An 18,850-nucleotide genomic window follows, 5' to 3' on the forward strand; every position below is an offset into this window, starting at 1 on the left:
ATGTGCCATATTATGTGCATATACAAATGCACCTAAAAATAAATAAGCTAATTATTTTTTAGATCAACCTACATCTTTGTTCCTTAGTTAGTTACGCTGTCGGCGATTTAGTTTATGCTGTACATTCCTTTGGGTTGGGTGCGTCTTATGCGTACCACATAAATTTTTGTCAAATTATAAGCACATTAAATCGAAAAGCATATAAAAATTGTATTCAGTTTAGTGAGAATGCCTGAGACATATTCAACTCAGACATCAGTGTGAAGTGAAGGCACAGAAGAATTTGAAATACCACTGCAACTCTCGGTTCATACACCTTAAGCGTCGATCGCAAAGCAGCTAAAATTATGGATGCAACAGAATCAATATTATCCACATACGACACAAAAGATGACATATCGACGACAGTACATCCCATGAATGTGGCGGAACTAAGCTCCTCACTACAGCGATTCGGCATCGTTGACTATTTTGTGTTTGTGCTTATGTTGGCGGTGTGTGCTGTGATTGGATTCTATTTCGGGTTTATCGAGAAGAAAAGGAAAACTGGCTCAGAACAGCGTAGAGGATCGGAGGCATTAGACTACTTGGTGGGTGGCAGGAAAATGAAAGTGCTTCCAGTGTCTTTGTCGCTAGTCGCCAGGTAATACCCTACTCTATAGGCACAAACTAACATCCACAAACGTTTGGAATGTAGATATTTGCTGAAAGTTAACACCTATTAACATTTATTAATACAGTTAATATTAAAGGAAATAAAAAATGAAAAGTTTTGTTTATCGATTTGAATAGAATACTCGTAGAATAGAATAGAATAGAACAGATCGACGAGGAAAAGCTAAATATGGATTAATTTTGGTATCTAAAAACAATACCTTTGCCAATTTACATCAATCCCTTCGGCTACGGCGGCCGTCACATAGCAGAAAATATGTATTTGAGAAAGTTGGTTCAGAGATTAAGTGACCGCCAATATAAATGTGGTATTATTTTTCCCATAAAATGCCATTAATATTAAAATATTTATAACACATTTATAACATATTCATGGAGTTGCGTCTTCTTTTCCAAACTGTTGTATTCCAACCAGTCAAAAGTGCAGCATTTTCTACACTACACAAAAAGGGAGGATGCCGCCGCTGCCCGCTGATTTTAGTCTATATTTTATATCGAAGTGAATCCTTCAGTTTTATTATATTATATTCGAAATAAATACATTAGGCGGGGTAAATTTTTTCCCACCTCCTTTCTAACACTTACAGATCCTATTCGGGTGATCTATTTAGAGGTAACGGATTTTAAATTGAAATAAAACTACGAGAATTCGAATTGATTACACAATTTTTATTATTTTTGTGTAGAATCATTCATGACATTTATTTTTAATCTAAGATAAGTCCTAAACCTTATTTTAGTTTAACTGCGACGTAATTCGGCCATCCGTAAACACCAATTTTGAGTGACTCGCTACTCGCTGGAGAACTTCCGTCGGTATCTCGCCAATGACTATAGTAATTTTGGCTTCCAATGCTTCAATCGAAGCTAGTTTATCCACAAATAAAAGTCTCTTCAACGCAAATACGTCAATTTTGTTTATTGACGTAGCCATTAAGCCAAAAATGAGCCTCATCGCTGAACTCAATAAGTTGGCCTGAGTGTGCGATGTACGATATAGGATTTTTGTAATACAGTTGTACGATTTGTAAACGTTGTTAAGGTGTAAACCTTTTCATGATCAATGTCAATGAATATGAAAAGAGTTACGTATTTACTTTGACAATAGTCACGCGTGATCTGTCCAAAAAACCCAATTGCGAAAAGTACCTAAAATCTGATCACCCTTTACAAAAATTATAAATTATAATTATTAAATTATAATTTAAAAGTCTAGGCCTTGCTCTAAAGTCGATTTCTTGGAAGACGAATTGAGTTTTTCCAAAACAGTTACTTTATTTTTCGCGATTTTGACAAGTCTGACGTCAGACCCCTTACCAATACAAAACAAATAGCAATTACAATTTTCTTGAAAATTCAGTGATTGGCTTGGTAATATTGTGACTTGTGGGGTTTAAATTAAACCAACTAACTAAAACGAAGTGACATGTGTTAAACTGTTTTTTGGGGAAGACTCCGTGGCAAGAAAGTGTGAGTGTGCGTATAATTTCTTGTGTTTGGTTATTTCCACTGCTTTCGCCTACTTTTCCTCTTCACCAACAAGTAATCCCCCATCCTTTTGTTTGTTTATTCATGGGCTCTGACGACACATCGAATTCGGAAGGTGCAACCTGGTATTCTATCAACCTTGGATTTCTAGCAAAGCAAATTTTAACAGAGGCTATCTTCAGTTAATAATAACTAAAGTATTATGCATGTTGTTTTTATAATGGAAACTTGTACCAGGGTATCCCAAAATGGTGCTACAAAGGAAATTATTGTAATTGTTTAATATTCTAATAAGAAGACCGCGTAGATTTTTCTTTATGTGGAAACTAAACTAAAACTTGCAAAGAAATAAAAAAAACAATTCAATTTTACAATATGTCACAAATTTGCTTAAAAAGTTTTTTTACAATTAACAACGTATTTACAATTATTTTGATTTAAGCTCCTTTTTATTTTCAACATGAGGGTTTTTTTCTATTTTCAATCTTTATAGCCATCTATCTCTCATCCTCCCTATTTTCTTATAAAAAAATATAGTTTCTTTCAAAATTTGGGCGCTGGAAATTTATTTTAGTATGTTGAATGTTTTAGTATTTTTTTAAAGAACACTGTGTTGTTGCGTATAACTTGACCCGACCTTTTCCCATAAGAAGTAAGCAACTTTTTCGCAAAATTTTGGTAAAGTCGCCGTGCAATGAGGAGACAATTTTGCTTCGAGAAAGAAAACACTATTAGTTTAATAAAAACTTATTGATATTTCTATATATAAAAGAAACAAATTCTATTAAATAAAATGTTTTCGGTCCGTGGCAAGCAAAAGAGATTGGAAAAAACATATTTTATAAAACTTATAGAAACATATAATCAAATTTTACAGACTTAAGCTATTAAGTCATACGACCACTGAATTTATTAAATCTTCCATTGCACACATTTGATAAGCGGATGGCCTGGATCGAGCTCAAGAGTGCTTTTTAATATTTAACAAAATTGTTTACAGAAAAATGCATTCAGCTATTATTATTATTAGTTTTTATTTGGAATTGGAACTAAAAATTCGCACAAGAACAAGAAATAATTCTGAAGCCACCGCTAACTAATCTGCACTAATAGGTTCAGAATCAACATCTCTAATTAAATATCGGTACTTCTGATTACATTTTTTTTAAATAATCACGTTTGTAACGTAATTTCGTTTTATTTGTTTTATAAGAAATTAAATAACACGGAATGTAATTGATAAAAAATGTCGTGGTTATCCCAATGTCTGCACAGATAGAGTCCCAATTCGTGTACATGAAAAACGCGAAATACCAAATGTGTTTGTATAATTTCGAATTCCCAACACGTCGCAAAAATTTGATTGCTTCTTCTATGCACATCCGATAAATATACATACATATATATATATGTACGCGAGGAGCAATGGAAGAAGGCCGCAAATTTTCATAAACCCAAAAGCGAAAGAGAAATTTAAATTGCGCCTGCTAACAGAGGTGGCGATGCTAATGGCTGGTGAGTATTGGTGGGTGATTTTAAAAATATCAAATTGCGTGAAATTGTTCAGACTTAGTTAAGATCAACGTACGCCAAATAAATTCAATTGAGTTTGTGTTGCTCATAAACGCTTTAAATATCGGTATATTACCCAAAGGTGCCCTTGCCAAGTGTGATTTTGCATGGTATATCAGCTAACAGTTTGAAGATAGCAGTTCGACGAATCGATAATAACATCGGCATGACTCACCTATTTGATATTTTTCATATAAATGTACAAATATGAATTACTCTCTATGGACTTTTTCAAAGCGTGCTAGATTTTATATGTACGAGGACTCTTATGCAATATTCGATTTGTCGAATTCATAAGCCAGACAGAAGCGGATTATACTCGTATTGTATGCAAATTTTAATAAAAGAATTATCTTCAGAAAATGCTTAAAGCGTTATTTGTGCATGGATATAAATACACACGTATGTATGTACATATGTACATATATGTTCGTATATACTTGTATATTTACTTAGTGATGTTAGTATGCTGTTATTTGCGTAGACATACATACACATTGCAATTTGTTCATTCACAACACATTGCAATTCGCGGTTTCAATTGAAATTCCACAGGAAGCTTTGCGAAAGCACAAAGTTGTCAATTGATTCTACTCACTAAACAATTCCCAATTTAACTTCAATCATCGTACATCGAACTAAACACATTAGACCGTTTAACCATCCCTTTTCAACTTACCGCACGTATCTTTTATACTTAGAGCAGTCCCAAAACGCCCATCCGTCCATCGAATTCAAGGTCAACTCACCGGTTTAATGGAATTTATTGTACATTTCGAATGTCTGCTGCTATTTTTGTCCTGCCACCTTGATCAAAAAGTTCCCGGAATTTATTCAGAGAATTCAAAAACCAAGTTTATTCCTCAAAAGTGTGTTACCGCTTTCAAAGTACTCCACATCAACTGCAATGCATTTATGCCAGCGCTTGATTCTGCTCTTGAAACATTTGTGGAACTTTATTTTCGGTATAGCCATCAGAGCCGTCTTCGGATTTTCCATTACTTCCTTTCAGCTGTTAAAACGTGTCGTCTATAGTAGGTGCCATACCGGGTGAATCCGATGGCTGTTAGATGATATTCGCTTCATTCTTGGTCAAAAATTCGCGGATAATGCCGGTATTTTGCAGAGCACTGTGAGTCGGTGCGTTATCATAGTGCAAAATGCACGAGTTATTTTCCCACAAGTCCTTTCGATATTGGCAAATTGCTTCACGCAAACGTCTCGTAACGCCAAAGTAATAGTCGTTATTAACTGTCTAGCCTGGCAAAATTTCGTGGTGTACAATACCGTTGTAACCCATACAAACTGTGAGTATCGCTTTGTTTTTTGAATGACAAGGACGTTTTTTTTGGTCTTGGTTCATTCAGAGTTCTCCACTCACTCGTTTGATGTCTAGTAATGATGCGAAATAGAAATGCGATGAAATAGAACTCAAATCAGTCGACTTAGAGCGTCACCCGGCGGTTATTCCGGGAGCTTTTTGATCAGGGTGGTGCATACATATGTATGCACAGTCGTGTGTAAACTTAGTCTGCTACTTTTTAAGAGAATAACAATAATAACGAAATGCCTAACGGCCCAACGGCAGAGCGTAATGCGTTTGCTGTAGACATCGTTTTCGTTGCGGTCTTTGATTACCACCAGACTGATTTGCACAAAGTTTTAAGATGTTTATATTTTATATTATATATTAGTCCTAATAATAAACTTTGGCTTGGCGGTGTAAATGATTGCTTCAAAATGTAAGAACATCTGCAAAAACACATTACTACAACTTAATTTAGCCATGTGGCAATAAGGCGATGTGTGTAGCTCGAATTGTAAGTGCACGCTTAGATGTTTCACTTTAACACCAAATTTTGTAATTTTAGCTTTGTCTCAGGAATTTCGCTGCTTGGAACATCAACCGAAATATATGTATATGGCACTCAGTACGCCTTCATTCTCTTCACATTGCTGATATCCGGAATAATTTCGTGGTATGTGTTCCTGCCGGTATTTTGCAATCTCCAACTAACTTCAACGTATGAGGTAAGTTTTCATCTAGAAACACGAAATTTCATTAGGCTTCATAGAAACATCATCTGAAAATATCTTAAAGGAAAAATTCATTTTAATTTTCTAACTAAATAACTTTAAAAGAGAACACTTTCAGAATGAGCTTTAATTTATCTTATACAGTTAAATATCATTGGCAGAACCGTTTCTTTACAGTAATTTTTCAAACTATGTCAAATGGTCTTTCAAGGTGGCCGGCTGTGAATCATTAGATTATCTAACCTCAATCCTTGTTTTTCAACAAGCGACTTTCGAGTGATTTCTTGAACCACCCAATAGTGTGGCCTACTGTGACAATTTTATACACCACCGTTCCTATGAAAACATTTCTAATGTTAATAAAGCAAAATATGTTTGTTGCTGTACACAGCATTTACGTCTAAGTTTTAAGTAATAAAGTTATCAATGCTTATGAGTTTCCATGTTATAACACATGGGCTGAAAAGTCTCGGGCCTGACAAAGAAAATACTTTTTTTGTCCAAAATTAGCTTTATTCATCAACGTAACTTCCATCAAGACAGGCCTCAGTTTCAGCGACAACCTCTTCATTCGATCGAAATTTCTTACCGGTGAGCATTGTTTTATGTCTGCGAACAGCCAGTAGTTGCTGGGAGCCAAATCTGGAGATCTGGCATTGTTCAAAATCATCAAGACTTTCTTGTATTTGGTCCACAGTGAGCAAACACGGCACCCACTTTGAACCGAGCTTTCTCATAATCAAATGCTAATCCAATATAAAGCCAATATCTTCTCGATGCCAGCTAATAGACCTCTCACAATAGGTTCGTTCCGCCCATTTGCGCAACGTATTTGACAGACGTGACGTATAAAACGTACGTTGTGCTACAATGACGGTACTGCCGCATACAAACACAGAAAAAAAAATTGTGAAATTTTCAAATTATTTTCATTGTGTATAAATCGATTTTTGTCAAGCTGTGTAGTCAAGCTTTTATCGAAAAGAGAAGGGACAATTCCAATGACTCAATTAATTTAATTTCCATTTATTTTCTCCATTTAATTTGATATAATAAAAGGTACAGTCTATAAAAATTTGCGCGATGCAAAATTGTTCTAAAGTTGTCATTTTCGCCGCACTTGCCTACCGCATAAGTAGAAAGTTGTCAGTTTTTGCGCGTTCCAGCACGGCGTACGGCATGTAAGTGGCGCTTTCGACTCAAATACAAATAACACTGTGCGACAGTGATTTTATACTTTTATGGAGACCTAGTACAACTTGTAGGTACAGTAAAACTAAGAAAAATGGTATAGGAGAAATTTCCAATACACCCCCAAAATCTCGTTTTATGGCCATAAAACCGTTTTTCAGTAGGTTGATGTGAAGAATCACTCCTAACTTCGCCAATTTCCATCCGATTTCGAATTTGTTTATTTAGTTCGAAAAAACAAAAACAAACCTTTTTGACAGTGTGTTGACAATTTTTCTGAAATGACAACTGACGAGTTGTAAAAAAAAAAAAAAAATCTTAAAACTCAGACAACTCTATTAATTTTAATTTAATTACAGTCAAATATAGCTCATTCGTCGTAAAATTAAATTTGCTATAACAGTAGTGTACTAAAAAAAATCCTCAATATCGGATAATATCGTAAAAATTATGTCATAGTTGAAAAAATAGAGAAAAAATAAAAAAATTCCAAATACTTCCGCCTACAGTCTCGTCAGTTGCCATTTCAGAAAAATTGTCAACACGCTGTCAAAAAGGCTTGTTTTTGTTTTTTCGAACTAAAAAAACAAATTCGAGATCGGATGGAAATTGGCGAAGTTAGGACTGAAAAACGGTTTTATGGCCATAAAACGAGATTTTGGGGGTGTATTGGAAATTTCTCCTATACCATTTTGTTTACTTTTTCTATAGCCACGAGTTGTGCTAGGTCTCCATAAAAGTATATTTAATTTTTTTTTTGTCACACAGTGTAATTTATTTTGGTGTCAATCAAATCCGTTGGCGTAACAAACGAAACGGACCCATTGTGACAGGCCTATAACTCACGCAACTTCACTTTTCGGCCATTTAAAACGATTTTGGGGATTTTGTGGGCTTTTTTGAGGTTTTCTTTTGAAGTCAGCAAACCATTGTTTTATTGTTGTTTTCGATGAAAGTATTGCTTTACTTGAACGGTATTTTTCCCATCAAGAAGCATTGCAAAATAACAAAAGCAGCGTCACTCTTAGCACAATAACTCAGGAACTAATTAATAGAATATCCTGAAATTTTAACAACTGTTTTTTCAAAGTCAGGGGAATCAATAAGGTGGTGAATGCAATAAAACTAGTGCCATCTATGAGTTAGGGACTTTTAAGCCCATGTTTTACCTGAAATAATACTAATTCAACTCTCTTCCCGTCGTATAATAAATCAACTGATGCTTTTTTATTGTCGATTTAGACAAAATTTTTGAATACCAATTACATACATTTTACAGTATCTGGAAATACGCTTTGATAAAAGTGTTCGTTTGCTTGGCTCTGTGCTCTTCAGTATTGGAACGGTAAGTGCCCCCAAACTCTGGAACCCAGGGTTGGATTTTTCATTCTACGTCTCTCTTATACATTTCTCCTTCCTCATTTTTTACACCCGTAGATATTCTGGTTACCTATTGTCATTTATGTTCCTGCATTGGCTTTCAATCAAGGTGAGTTCCGCCACCTAGATCCTAAGCCCAGCCCTACATGATAAGCACCGCAACTATTTTTCGTGTTATTGCAGTTACGGGTGTGAATATCCATGTTGTTACCCCTGTGGTGTGTGTTGTTTGTATTTTTTACACGTGTGTGGTAGGTAGTAAGAAATAAGGCTTGATAAGCTCATCCAATTCAAGAGGTTATGTTAATTTTCATGATTTAATTGACTTAGGGTGGGTTGAAAGCTGTAGTGTGGACGGATGTCCTCCAAACAGTGGTTATGGTGGGATCCATAATATTGGTAATCATAAAGGGCACTGCAGATGTTGGAGGGTTAGCTATAGTTTGGCAACGCAACCTAGAAGGAAGTCGTATAGAAGTTCCTGAGTAAGTGTTCTGACTCATGATTGATGAAATTTATCTCTATGTATTTCTATTCCGGCAAAAAATTTAGAATGACTTGGGATCCTGCAGTTCGAGTATCAATGCTATCAATTCTCGTAGGATCTACTTTGTACTATACACAAAATACAGCTGGAAATCAAGTAATTATGCAACGATATCTCTCTCTTCCTGGAATGAAGGAGGTTAAAGGAGCATTGATATGGTTTAACATTGGTATAATTGTGCTTACTGGCGCTTGTTTTTATAATGGATTACTAATCTATGCCACTTACCACGATTGCGATCCATTAAGTACAAAGTTAGCTAAAGCGAAGGATCAGTTGGTGCCGCTTTTGGTAATGGATACTTTAGGGGTATTTCCTGGAATGCCAGGACTATTTGTGGCGGGAGTTTTCAGTGCTGCACTTAGTTCACTGTCGACTGGTCTGAATTCATTAGCGGCAGTTATACTTGAGGACTACATTAAACCCTTTAGAAAAACTCCTTTGACCGAACGCCAAATTGCATTTGTCATGCGGCTTTCAGTGGTGTTGATGGGAGTCCTGTGTGTGATTTTAGTTTTTGTTGTTGAGCGGATGGGAACAGTATTGCAATTAACAATGACTCTCGCATCGATAACTAGTGGCCCATTGCTAGGCCTTTTTATTATTGGATTGATGCTGCCTTGGATCAATGGAAAGGTAGTAGAATTTTTTCATATTAATATCGTCTCATTAACTGTTTTGCCGTATATCTGTATATTCGTAGAGTGCATTGGTGGGAAGTATTGCATCGACCTGCGTAGTTACCTGGATCTGCCTCCGGGCTCAATTAGCAATCGCCGAAGGCGAGATACAATACGCTGAAAAGCCAGTCGCCACAGATGGTTGTAAATATATTTTTGACAATTCCAAAATGCCTACGAATACAGGACCTATTGAAAAGGGGCAAGTTTTGTTGTAAAATTGTTGAAATTGTACCATTACCATTAAAAAAATATTCTATTTTAGCTCAATGAGTACGTTGCAATATATTTACCATATGACCTTTATGCTTTATGTGGCAGTAGGTGCTCTCCTGACGATCATATGTGCTTGTTTGGTTACACCCTTTTTAGGACACAATGACCCCAGAAAAATGAAAGATGAACTTTTTTCTCCATTTTTGAGAAAATTCCTAAGACGCGCAAAGTATCTTAAAGTGCAGCAGCCAAACGAAGAGATTCCTATAAATATTTTGAAAATTAAGAGTTCTCTTTAAAAATAGAATAGTAAAAAAATGAATTTTGAAAAAACTGGTTTTGAACTTAATAAGCTTATTTTTTAATAAAGTGCTTCCGTACATATATTTTTGTAAAATAATGATAAATCAAAAAAAAGAAAATGGCCTACTACTTCTTTCTTAAAATATAAGTAGCTGCTTCCAGTATTAAGTAATATTTATAATTTCTTATTACTTTCAATTCTGCACTAGTACTTTGAAATGCGGTTTGGCCGTGAGGTGCGCTATTTTGGATCCGTCTTATTTATCGTAGGAATGGTGAGTTAGTAAACGTTTTAGCTTCAATTTTGTGCTTCTCATAATTATGGATTAATTTCGTCTACCGTAGGTACTTTGGTTGCCTGTTGCCGTGTATGTGCCAGCATTGACTTTTAATCAAGGTGAGACTAGACTGAAAAAATTTCCAAAAAAATAATTATAAATTCTTAATTCATTACTTTTTCAGTATCTGGCGTCGATACGCATATTATAACGCCGATAGTGTGTCTGATTTGCACCTTTTACACTTGTGTGGTGAGTTCTTACCTGATAACGGTTTAAATTTTCCTTCACCTAACCAGCCTCATATTCTGTGAAGGGCGGTTTGAAAGCCGTAATCTGGACAGACGTTATACAGAGCTTTATTATGTACGGATCAATACTGGCTATTTGCATTAAAGGAACCCTCGACATTGGCGGCTTGGACGTGGTTTGGCAACGCAATATTGAAAGCGGTCGCTTAAATGCACCAGAGTAAGTGAAAAAGCATTCCTTAATATTCTAAAAATTATCGCCTTGTTTGTTAGAATTAAGAATATACATCCATACGCATCATAATTTTTTGAAGCACTTCTTAATTGACTCTCCAATGAAATAGCTGGACCTGGGATCCTACAGTACGTTTGTCAATGTTGGCTGTATTTGTTGGCGGTTCGCTTCATAAGATCCAATCCTCTGCGGTCAATCAGATTTGCATTCAACGCTACCTTTCCTTACCATCCTTCAAAGCAGCAAAGCAGACAGTGGTTTTGTTCAATATTTTGTTAATATTTTTGATGCTGTTTTGTTGTTATATGGGATTATTAGCCTTTGCCAGCTACTACGATTGTGATCCACTTAGTACAAAGGTTAGTACCTTATGGAGATTGGCATTAGAATGTCTGCCTTGTTAATGTTCCTTTTGAATTATAGCTCGCATCAGCAAGCGATCAGCTGCCCACTTTGCTGGTAATGAAGACGGTCGGAGATATACCAGGGTTACCGGGCCTATTCGTGGCGGGAGTTTTCAGTGCTGCATTAAGCTCTTTATCTACTGGTTTAAATTCTTTGGCGTGCGTTATTTCTCAAGATGTCATTGGTTCATTTCTGAAGAGTCCGCTAAACGAACGCCAGACGGCAACACTATTGCGCTTGATCGTGTTTGTGTTTGGTGTCTCCTGTATAGGGTTGGTGTATGTTGTTGAGAAGCTTGGTATGGTTTTACAATTAGCCACAATGACGGGTGCTGTAACTATGGGCCCACTCCTAGCTGTATATACTATGGGAGTTGTAGTGCCGTGGATCAATGGAAGGAGCGCCCTCACAGGATGTGCGGCAGGGTTTCTTGTTCTAAGTTGGATATGTGCTAATGCACAGATCGCCCAAATGAAGGGCGAAATTGCATATCCTAAAATGCCTGTCTCCGTAGATGGGTGCAAATATCAATTTGACAATGAAACGGCTTGGCACATTATCCATGACTACAAGTGAGTTGTTCACTCTGCAATTAATGAGACTGTAATAGCTGTAATTGAATTTGCAGGCCATCCACTGCGGATCAGCGAAATATATTTCACCTGTCCTTCTTATGGTATTCTGCCTTAGGTGCAGGCATCTCGATTGTCGTAGCAGCCATTGCAACCCGAATATTTGGCACAACAAATTTGGACGAACTGGATCCAGCTTTGGTCTCGCCTTTTATGCGACGTTTCTTACCAGAGCGGCAGCAAAAAGAATATTTTAGTGTTAGCTTAGAAGACTTTTTTAATGATAAATGTGGAAATGAGCTTTGCCAAAATAGTGCAGACAAAAAATAGTTTCAGTTTGTTTCATTAAATTTACGTCTGAAATCATTTTTCTTCTATTAATTAAATAAAAATTATGCTAATTTTAGCTTACGACGTTGACGATATGTGAATGAGGTTTGGTTTTTATTATTGAAGCCTTATATGCAACTTTAGCGGCAGAGTACTGTTGTTACTCTTGTTTGTGGTAGCCCGATAAGCAGCCCGAACAATGTATGTATGATAACAAAGAACTCCTAAAATAATGACAATTTTAAAGAGACTTTGGCCTCCATTGATTGCAGTCTGTTCATTCTACATACATTATTATGGTGAGCACCAAGACAGATTCCTGCTCGGATACCACCCAAGGTGTGATGACATTTGGTTATTTGGTGGAGTTTTAGATAAAAGGCCTCAACGATAGAGGGAGCGATCCAATCAGCTTTTTTATAGATGTTTGCATTTTTATTAAGTTCTTCAAAGTGCTCCTCCTGGTAGGCTGCTACTAGCTCTCTTAACATGAATTACTACTTCAAATCACCGCATGACGAACATAAGAAATTATTAAGAGACGCAGTCATACTTACATATAAGTATATGTACATATGTATGTATACATTTTGGATGCTTTAATATTCCAGTTATCCTAGGCACGGGCTCGCCTAATATAACACGGAGCGTCTGTTTTATACAATGCTAGGTGTACTCACAACCATAATTGGGCCTCTGACACAACAGGCAAATCAGCGATCTGGAACTGTGGAACAAATAGATCTCAACTGATGAGCGTGAAGGGAGCCCGCGGATTTGTACGTGCGCGCGTTGAGGGTACATACATTTACAGCTGCTATCTACCTCCCAGCTTAACCCTGCTGGAAGCAACAGGTATCCTAGAGAACCTCGCCCAGGATGTAAAGGAGCATAAACCTGTCATCGTAGCCGGTGATTTCAACGCTTGGGCTGTTAACTGGGGATGTCCACGGACAAACCCTAGAGGTCAAGCCCTTCTAGAAGCGTTTTCCATGCTAGATATAGCCTTGATGAATATAGGAAATCAACAGACGTACCAAAAAGCGGGAACGGGATCTATAATCGACCTGTTCTAGTCTTGTTCGCTACACGAAATGGTTCCTCAGCCAGCATTACACCCGGAGCGATCACCTCGCAATAATCTGTGAAATAAGGCGGCATGGCGAAGAAAGGTTCCCAAATAACTACGAAACGAGGTATAAAGTCAAAACAATGGAGGCTGAGGTTATTGAGATCATGCTCGCAGATGTAACTCTTACGGGGGATGCATCTGAAAAGACTACGCAAACCATGAAACACTTAACGGAAGCATGCGATGCAGCCATGTCCAAAACTAGGCCCAACAGGCACAACAGCGAACCTGTCTACAGGTGGACAGCAGACATTGCAGAATTACGCAGCGAATGTAAAAGAGCCAGGCGAGCCTACCAAAGATCCAGGGGTAGGGACAGTTTCCGAGAAAACCAGATCCAATATAAGCAAAGAAGAAAAGCGCTAAAAAAGGCAATTAAAAATAGTAAACGCCGGTGTTTCCTCCAGCTATGCGACGATTCCGATAATGATCCTTGGGGCCTTGGATACAGGCTTGTTATGAAAAAACTGAAAGTATTTAAGCCACTTCCAACAACATGCCCAGCTACTCTACGTAATGTGGTAGAAACACTGTTCCCCGTGCAAGACACTATACGAGACTACGAATTGGTAAGACTCGGTGAAGGCGACCAAAATGTGCAGTTAACAAACAAAGAAGAACTCCTGATGAGCATAAAACGGATAAAAAATAATAAAGCTCCAGGCCCGGATGGAATCCCCAACGAGGCCTTAAAAGTAGCAATCCACAGTCGTACCGACATTTTTGTAGATCTCTACAATACATGTCTAAAGGAAGGTACATTTCCAACCCAGTGGAAGCTGCAGAAACTGGTTTTAATTCCAAAAGGATCTAAGCTTGCGGAAGATCCTTCAGGCTACCGCCCCCTGTGCATGCTCGACACCGCAGGGAAAATCCTGGAACGCCTGATCGCAAAGCGCCTGGAGGCTGCTATAGAGGATGTAGGCGGCTTATCACCCCGACAATTTGGATTCCGGAAAGCCCGTTCAACCACTGATGCTGTATCTGCAGTCAAAACCATTGTACAGAAGGCGATTGAAGGTACTCGATGGCTATACGGTACCAAGGAGTACTGCTTAATTGCGACGCTGGACGTTAAGAATGCCTTCAATACGGGGAATTGGAGCAAAATTCTAATCGCGCTGGATAGTTTCCACATTCCAATGTACATTCGTAGGATTGTCGCCAGTTACCTTTCCGACAGAACCCTGCGTTATAAAACCGATGCTGGTGTAAAAGAGTACAAAATAACTGGCGGAGTTCCACAAGGCTCAGTCCTCGGCCCTTTGTTATGGAACGTTATGTACGATGGAGTTCTGCGTCTCAATCTACCTCTAGGGTCACAAATTGTAGGATTTGCTGACGACATAGCTGTTGTGGTCGTGGCTAAATCACTCCATCAAGCCGAAGAAGCATGCACCCAAGCTGTTGGCATGGTAAAGGAATGGTTGTGCAACAGTGGTCTAACTCTTGCGGACCATTAAACCGAATTAGTACTAATTAGCAGCAGGTAGGTTGTGGAGTCGGCCAACATAATGGTGGGCGATCATGGCATAAGATCGAAGCCATTCATTAAGTACCTGGGAGTAATAATCGACTGTAGGCTTAATTTCAAGGAGCACTTGGCGTACGCGAGCAGCAGGGCAGCAGAAGCAGTAACTGCGCTAACACGAATAATGATGAACATCAGAGGTCCTAGGCAAAACTGTAGGAGACTACTCAACTCTGTTGTCTCATCGATTATGCTGTATGCAGCTCCAGCATTTGCGGAAGCCACAAATTGCACCTCATATGTGAAGTGCATGAAATCAGTGTACCGATTAAGTGCCCTCAGAGTGTGCTGCGCGTTTCGCACGGTATCGGAAGACGTCATTATGGTTATAGCAGGAACAGAGTATGCTGAAATATACCAAAAAAAAAGCTACTTCAGAACGGGTGATAATACGCAAGATAGCAAGAGAGCGTAGCTTGCGTTCATGGCAGGAGAAATGGAGCTTGTCCCCCAACGGACGCTGGACGTACCGTTTGATTCCCACAATTTCCAAATGGGTTAACCGTGAACATGGACAGTTAGATTACTACCTGACCCAAATACTGACGGGACATGGGTGCTTTAAATCCTACTTATATAGGTTTAAGCAAGAAGACGACCCGTACTGTTCTCATTGTGCACCAGCTGTAGAAGACGCAGAACATGTTTTCTTTGTCTGTCCGCGATTTGTGTTCGAAAGGGAGGAATTAAGCACTAGGGTAGGGAAGCCAATTTCGGCTGATAACCTAGTGGATATTATGTTAGAGTCAGAAGAATATTGGTCCGCTGTATGTAATATGGCAAAAATAGTAATCTCCAAACTGCGTCGCGCTGAACAACAGCCCAGATCTTCATGAAGAGGCAATAGGCCGCTCCCCCTCCCGTGAAGTACTACTTAACGGTTGTCCCGCGAGAGGGAAACAGAACTGGGGTGGGGTTTTAGTGGGTGAGCCGAAAGACAAGTTTCACACTTTTCGGCTTTCAATGCTTTGTGCCACCTCCATAAAAAAAAAAAAAAAAAAAAAACAACCATAATTAACAGAGGTTTGCATAATACAGATCACTGATAGAAATTACATACTTTATCGATATTTTAAAGCTTCATGCCTGCAGAAGGCTTTAAACCCAGCACCTACTGTTGATGTGCCACTCACTCGCACTCGGCTATGGTCATTATCAAGTTTGTTTATATTTTTATTCACCTGGTTTCTGCCGAATGCTTCATGGCCAAACATCAGTCTCTGTTTCATTGGAAGTTGTTGTCAGTACTTAACTAACAAAATATTTTCTGTTTTATCCATAGTCGCAGCTTACTGTCAATGTAAAATGTCTAAATCAGTTTTGGATTATTAAAACTTTCTTGTGAAAATATACCAAATATTTCGATACTTTGCTTTCGAGCCTCCTTAGTCAGGACTCACGTTTCTCCGCCAACAACCGAAATTGCAAACTGTCTAATCCAAATAAAATATAAGTGTACAAATTTGAATATTCAAAAATAATGAGTTGTTTCGCGCGTCAATCGGAATGTGGCTGCTGTTCGTCTTGCAACGTTCATCGAAATCGGCCTGGCAGCGATTGTTTTCCCACGCGATTGGTTCCAGATATGCAGATCCCCTCCAAAAAACCCAAGTGTAGATCGTCCCCGATCAAGCCTACGATATCTAAGACCAATAACAAACGGGCACCGCAACTCAAAAATGAAAAGCGGATAAATTTTCCATTTGACAGCGAGCACAGCATAGATTCTAAAGGAAAACAAAAATGCCAGTGTGATCCGAAACAGACAAAAAACAAGCAAAATTTCCAATACCAGGATTTAAAGAAGCGTATGGAGGTAATAAGCGAGGAAGCAGAAAACGATTCTGATGGCGACGAACAATTTGGGAGTAAAAGCGTCCAAAACTCGTGCGCCGACTTCCTCAATATTGTGCATGACACTGTGCTGGAGACGGTGCAGGTAAGAGGGAATATTGGGCTGCAGATGCCTAATCCTTGCATAATACCCAACTTTTGTCTGCTTCACCTTGCAGAGCTCCGTCGAAGGCATGATGCGTAATTATTTTGCGCAAACCGCGGAAAAGATCGAAACGTTGTGTTCGCAGATGATGAGAAATGAATGCTTGCTAAGCAAAATGTATTTGGATGTTCTAGATAGTGAGCCCCAGCATTCTATTAACTTGAGATAGAAATTATATTTCGACGTTCTCTTGCAGAACTGGAACAGCAGAACGAAAAAAGTTTGCAGCAGTTTAAATGTTTGTGCCAGTTTATTGTCGAAACGCAGAAAGAAGCCAGCGAGGAGCGCGTACAGAATCAGAAATGCTGTTGTCCGAATTGTGGAACCACCGAGGAGGTTTTTGTATCATTGGCTAGAGAAAAGGCGTTGTCGGGGGGGCGTCATCTCTCCGACAAAGGTGCTGGTAATGGCTATCGCAACTTCAGCCGTAACGGGGGTGGCAATGTGCGAAGTGAACAAAATCTAAGGCATCATCGAGACTTTGATAACGAACCAAAAACTCATCTCTCTCTTACAAGCTGCACAAATTCATTATCACAACTCAAGTCTAAAACGGGTGTTATGCCAACTAGTTGTACTAGTATGAGCAATAAAGATATTCCTCGAAATATAAGGCGGTTAAGTACATATTCAGATTCGGGTCAATTTTGGAACTGCAATAACCGCCGAAGTCCTCAACAATCAAGGGTCGATGAAAATTGCAAAATATATCAAAATGAAAATCGAATGGAAGAGGGCAAATACGGCAATGTGAAAAGGGAACTGAGCGACACAATAGTGTCAAAGAGGGTGCAAATGTAAAAGCAATATAAGATTTTTCTTTGTGGTTGTGTTATCAAAGATACAGACCTTTTCTCAAGTTACTTTTTTGAGCAGCTTACTTGAGCAAAAGTCCGCGCCTTTCGATTTGGTGAAAGAAACACATAATTTTAAACCCTGAAATTTAATAAAGGTTGAAATATTCGCCTTTATGCAAAGTAGGGGCTGCTGCTTCTAAGCCTTAAGAGATGAAAATGTCCAAAAAGTCCAACTTATACCCTCATACTTGCGCTTGTACGACATTTTTATCCATTACGGTTTAGAAAAAAAGATGCTGATCCTTACATAAATGCATTTATGAAGCCCGTAAATATTAAACTACGCCAAGCCCGAAAATATAAATAAAGATTCGTCCTCTGTATTTCTACAAATTGATAAAGTGGACTTCATTTTCGATTTTTGCAATAAGAAACTATTTGATTTCTATTCCTGCGCTAACCAATTTGGCTTTTAATTTGAAAGTTAACAGCATTTGTATACACAGATTATGTTTTTAAAGCTCTATTCAAATCTGAATGAAGGAAGGTTTTTCATTTGTTACGCAATTTATAAAGCAGCTCAAGGTATTGCACAGCGCCGGTGTACACCAGCTTTCGACTTTAAATTAATGTGCCAACATTTGCTACGAAACGTACCATCGCAAAGGCCAAGCATCCAAGTTGGTACTGTTTAATGGCTCAGGGCAGTAGATTCTATGAAGTGAACATTTGCTAATTGCACCGGCATTACTGAGTTTTTTCTTGTTATTTTTGAATTTATCACGAATTTTCGAAACAATATTCTCTCTGATTTTCGGATAGTGACGTGAAACTGGTGCAAGTTTCAATACAAGGCAATGCAATTATTAACAGTCGGCTAATTTATTTAGCGCTTAATATAGGGTTTTCCAAACAGAGGTGTTATTTTGATATTCGGATCGGATGTTTATTTCATTATAAAGAGGAAGGTATGCCGTTAGTGGAAAATAACATCAGGCAAATGACCACCACGAACACGCTTACAGAACAATATCCTTTTCCATAAACGAATTGCATAGTGGTTGCCCTATGCCCTCGACCGCCTTATGAATTTCATCTTTGAGGTCTTGAATCGACCCTGGGCTGTTGGCGTAGACCTTCTCTTTCACATGGCCCCAAGGAAAAAAATCACAAGGTGTTAAATCACAAGAACTCGGTGGTCAATTGTGATCGCCTTTTCGAGAGATAACAC

General features: G+C 38.2%; 2 protein-coding genes across 2 annotated transcripts; both read left to right on the top strand.

Moving 5' to 3' along the window:
• Positions 1-95: 95 nt before the first annotated feature.
• LOC128861130 (sodium-coupled monocarboxylate transporter 1) lies at positions 96-12,242 on the top strand. Its single transcript, XM_054099048.1, has 16 exons — positions 96-643; positions 5,607-5,766; positions 8,243-8,308; positions 8,401-8,452; positions 8,527-8,594; positions 8,674-8,828; positions 8,896-9,526; positions 9,594-9,772; positions 9,836-10,082; positions 10,299-10,364; positions 10,435-10,486; positions 10,552-10,619; positions 10,684-10,838; positions 10,963-11,212; positions 11,277-11,830; positions 11,887-12,242. The coding sequence occupies exons 1-16, from the start codon at positions 348-350 to the stop codon at positions 12,158-12,160; spliced, it is 3,273 nt and encodes a 1,090-aa protein (XP_053955023.1). The 5' UTR covers positions 96-347; the 3' UTR covers positions 12,161-12,242.
• Positions 12,243-16,036: 3,794 nt separating this feature from the next.
• On the top strand, positions 16,037-18,040 carry LOC128856123 (uncharacterized). Its single transcript, XM_054091530.1, has 3 exons — positions 16,037-16,762; positions 16,836-16,959; positions 17,019-18,040. Exons 1-3 carry the CDS (start codon positions 16,304-16,306, stop codon positions 17,621-17,623), a joined length of 1,188 nt encoding a protein of 395 aa, XP_053947505.1. The 5' UTR covers positions 16,037-16,303; the 3' UTR covers positions 17,624-18,040.
• Positions 18,041-18,850: the final 810 nt, after the last annotated feature.

Source organism: Anastrepha ludens, chromosome 2 (genome assembly GCF_028408465.1).
Source record: "Anastrepha ludens isolate Willacy chromosome 2, idAnaLude1.1, whole genome shotgun sequence".
In the NCBI taxonomy this organism is placed as follows: domain Eukaryota; kingdom Metazoa; phylum Arthropoda; class Insecta; order Diptera; family Tephritidae; genus Anastrepha; species Anastrepha ludens.

Coding starts and splice junctions, on each gene's coding strand:
- LOC128861130 (XM_054099048.1), top strand. CDS start 348: ATGGATGCAACAGAATCAATATTATCCACATACGACACAAAAGATGAC. Junction 644..5,606: donor TCTTTGTCGCTAGTCGCCAG/GTAATACCCTAC, acceptor TTGTAATTTTAG/CTTTGTCTCAGGAATTTCGC. Junction 8,309..8,400: donor TGCTCTTCAGTATTGGAACG/GTAAGTGCCCCC, acceptor TTACACCCGTAG/ATATTCTGGTTACCTATTGT.
- LOC128856123 (XM_054091530.1), top strand. CDS start 16,304: ATGAGTTGTTTCGCGCGTCAATCGGAATGTGGCTGCTGTTCGTCTTGC. Junction 16,763..16,835: donor CTGTGCTGGAGACGGTGCAG/GTAAGAGGGAAT, acceptor TTCACCTTGCAG/AGCTCCGTCGAAGGCATGAT. Junction 16,960..17,018: donor GTATTTGGATGTTCTAGATA/GTGAGCCCCAGC, acceptor GTTCTCTTGCAG/AACTGGAACAGCAGAACGAA.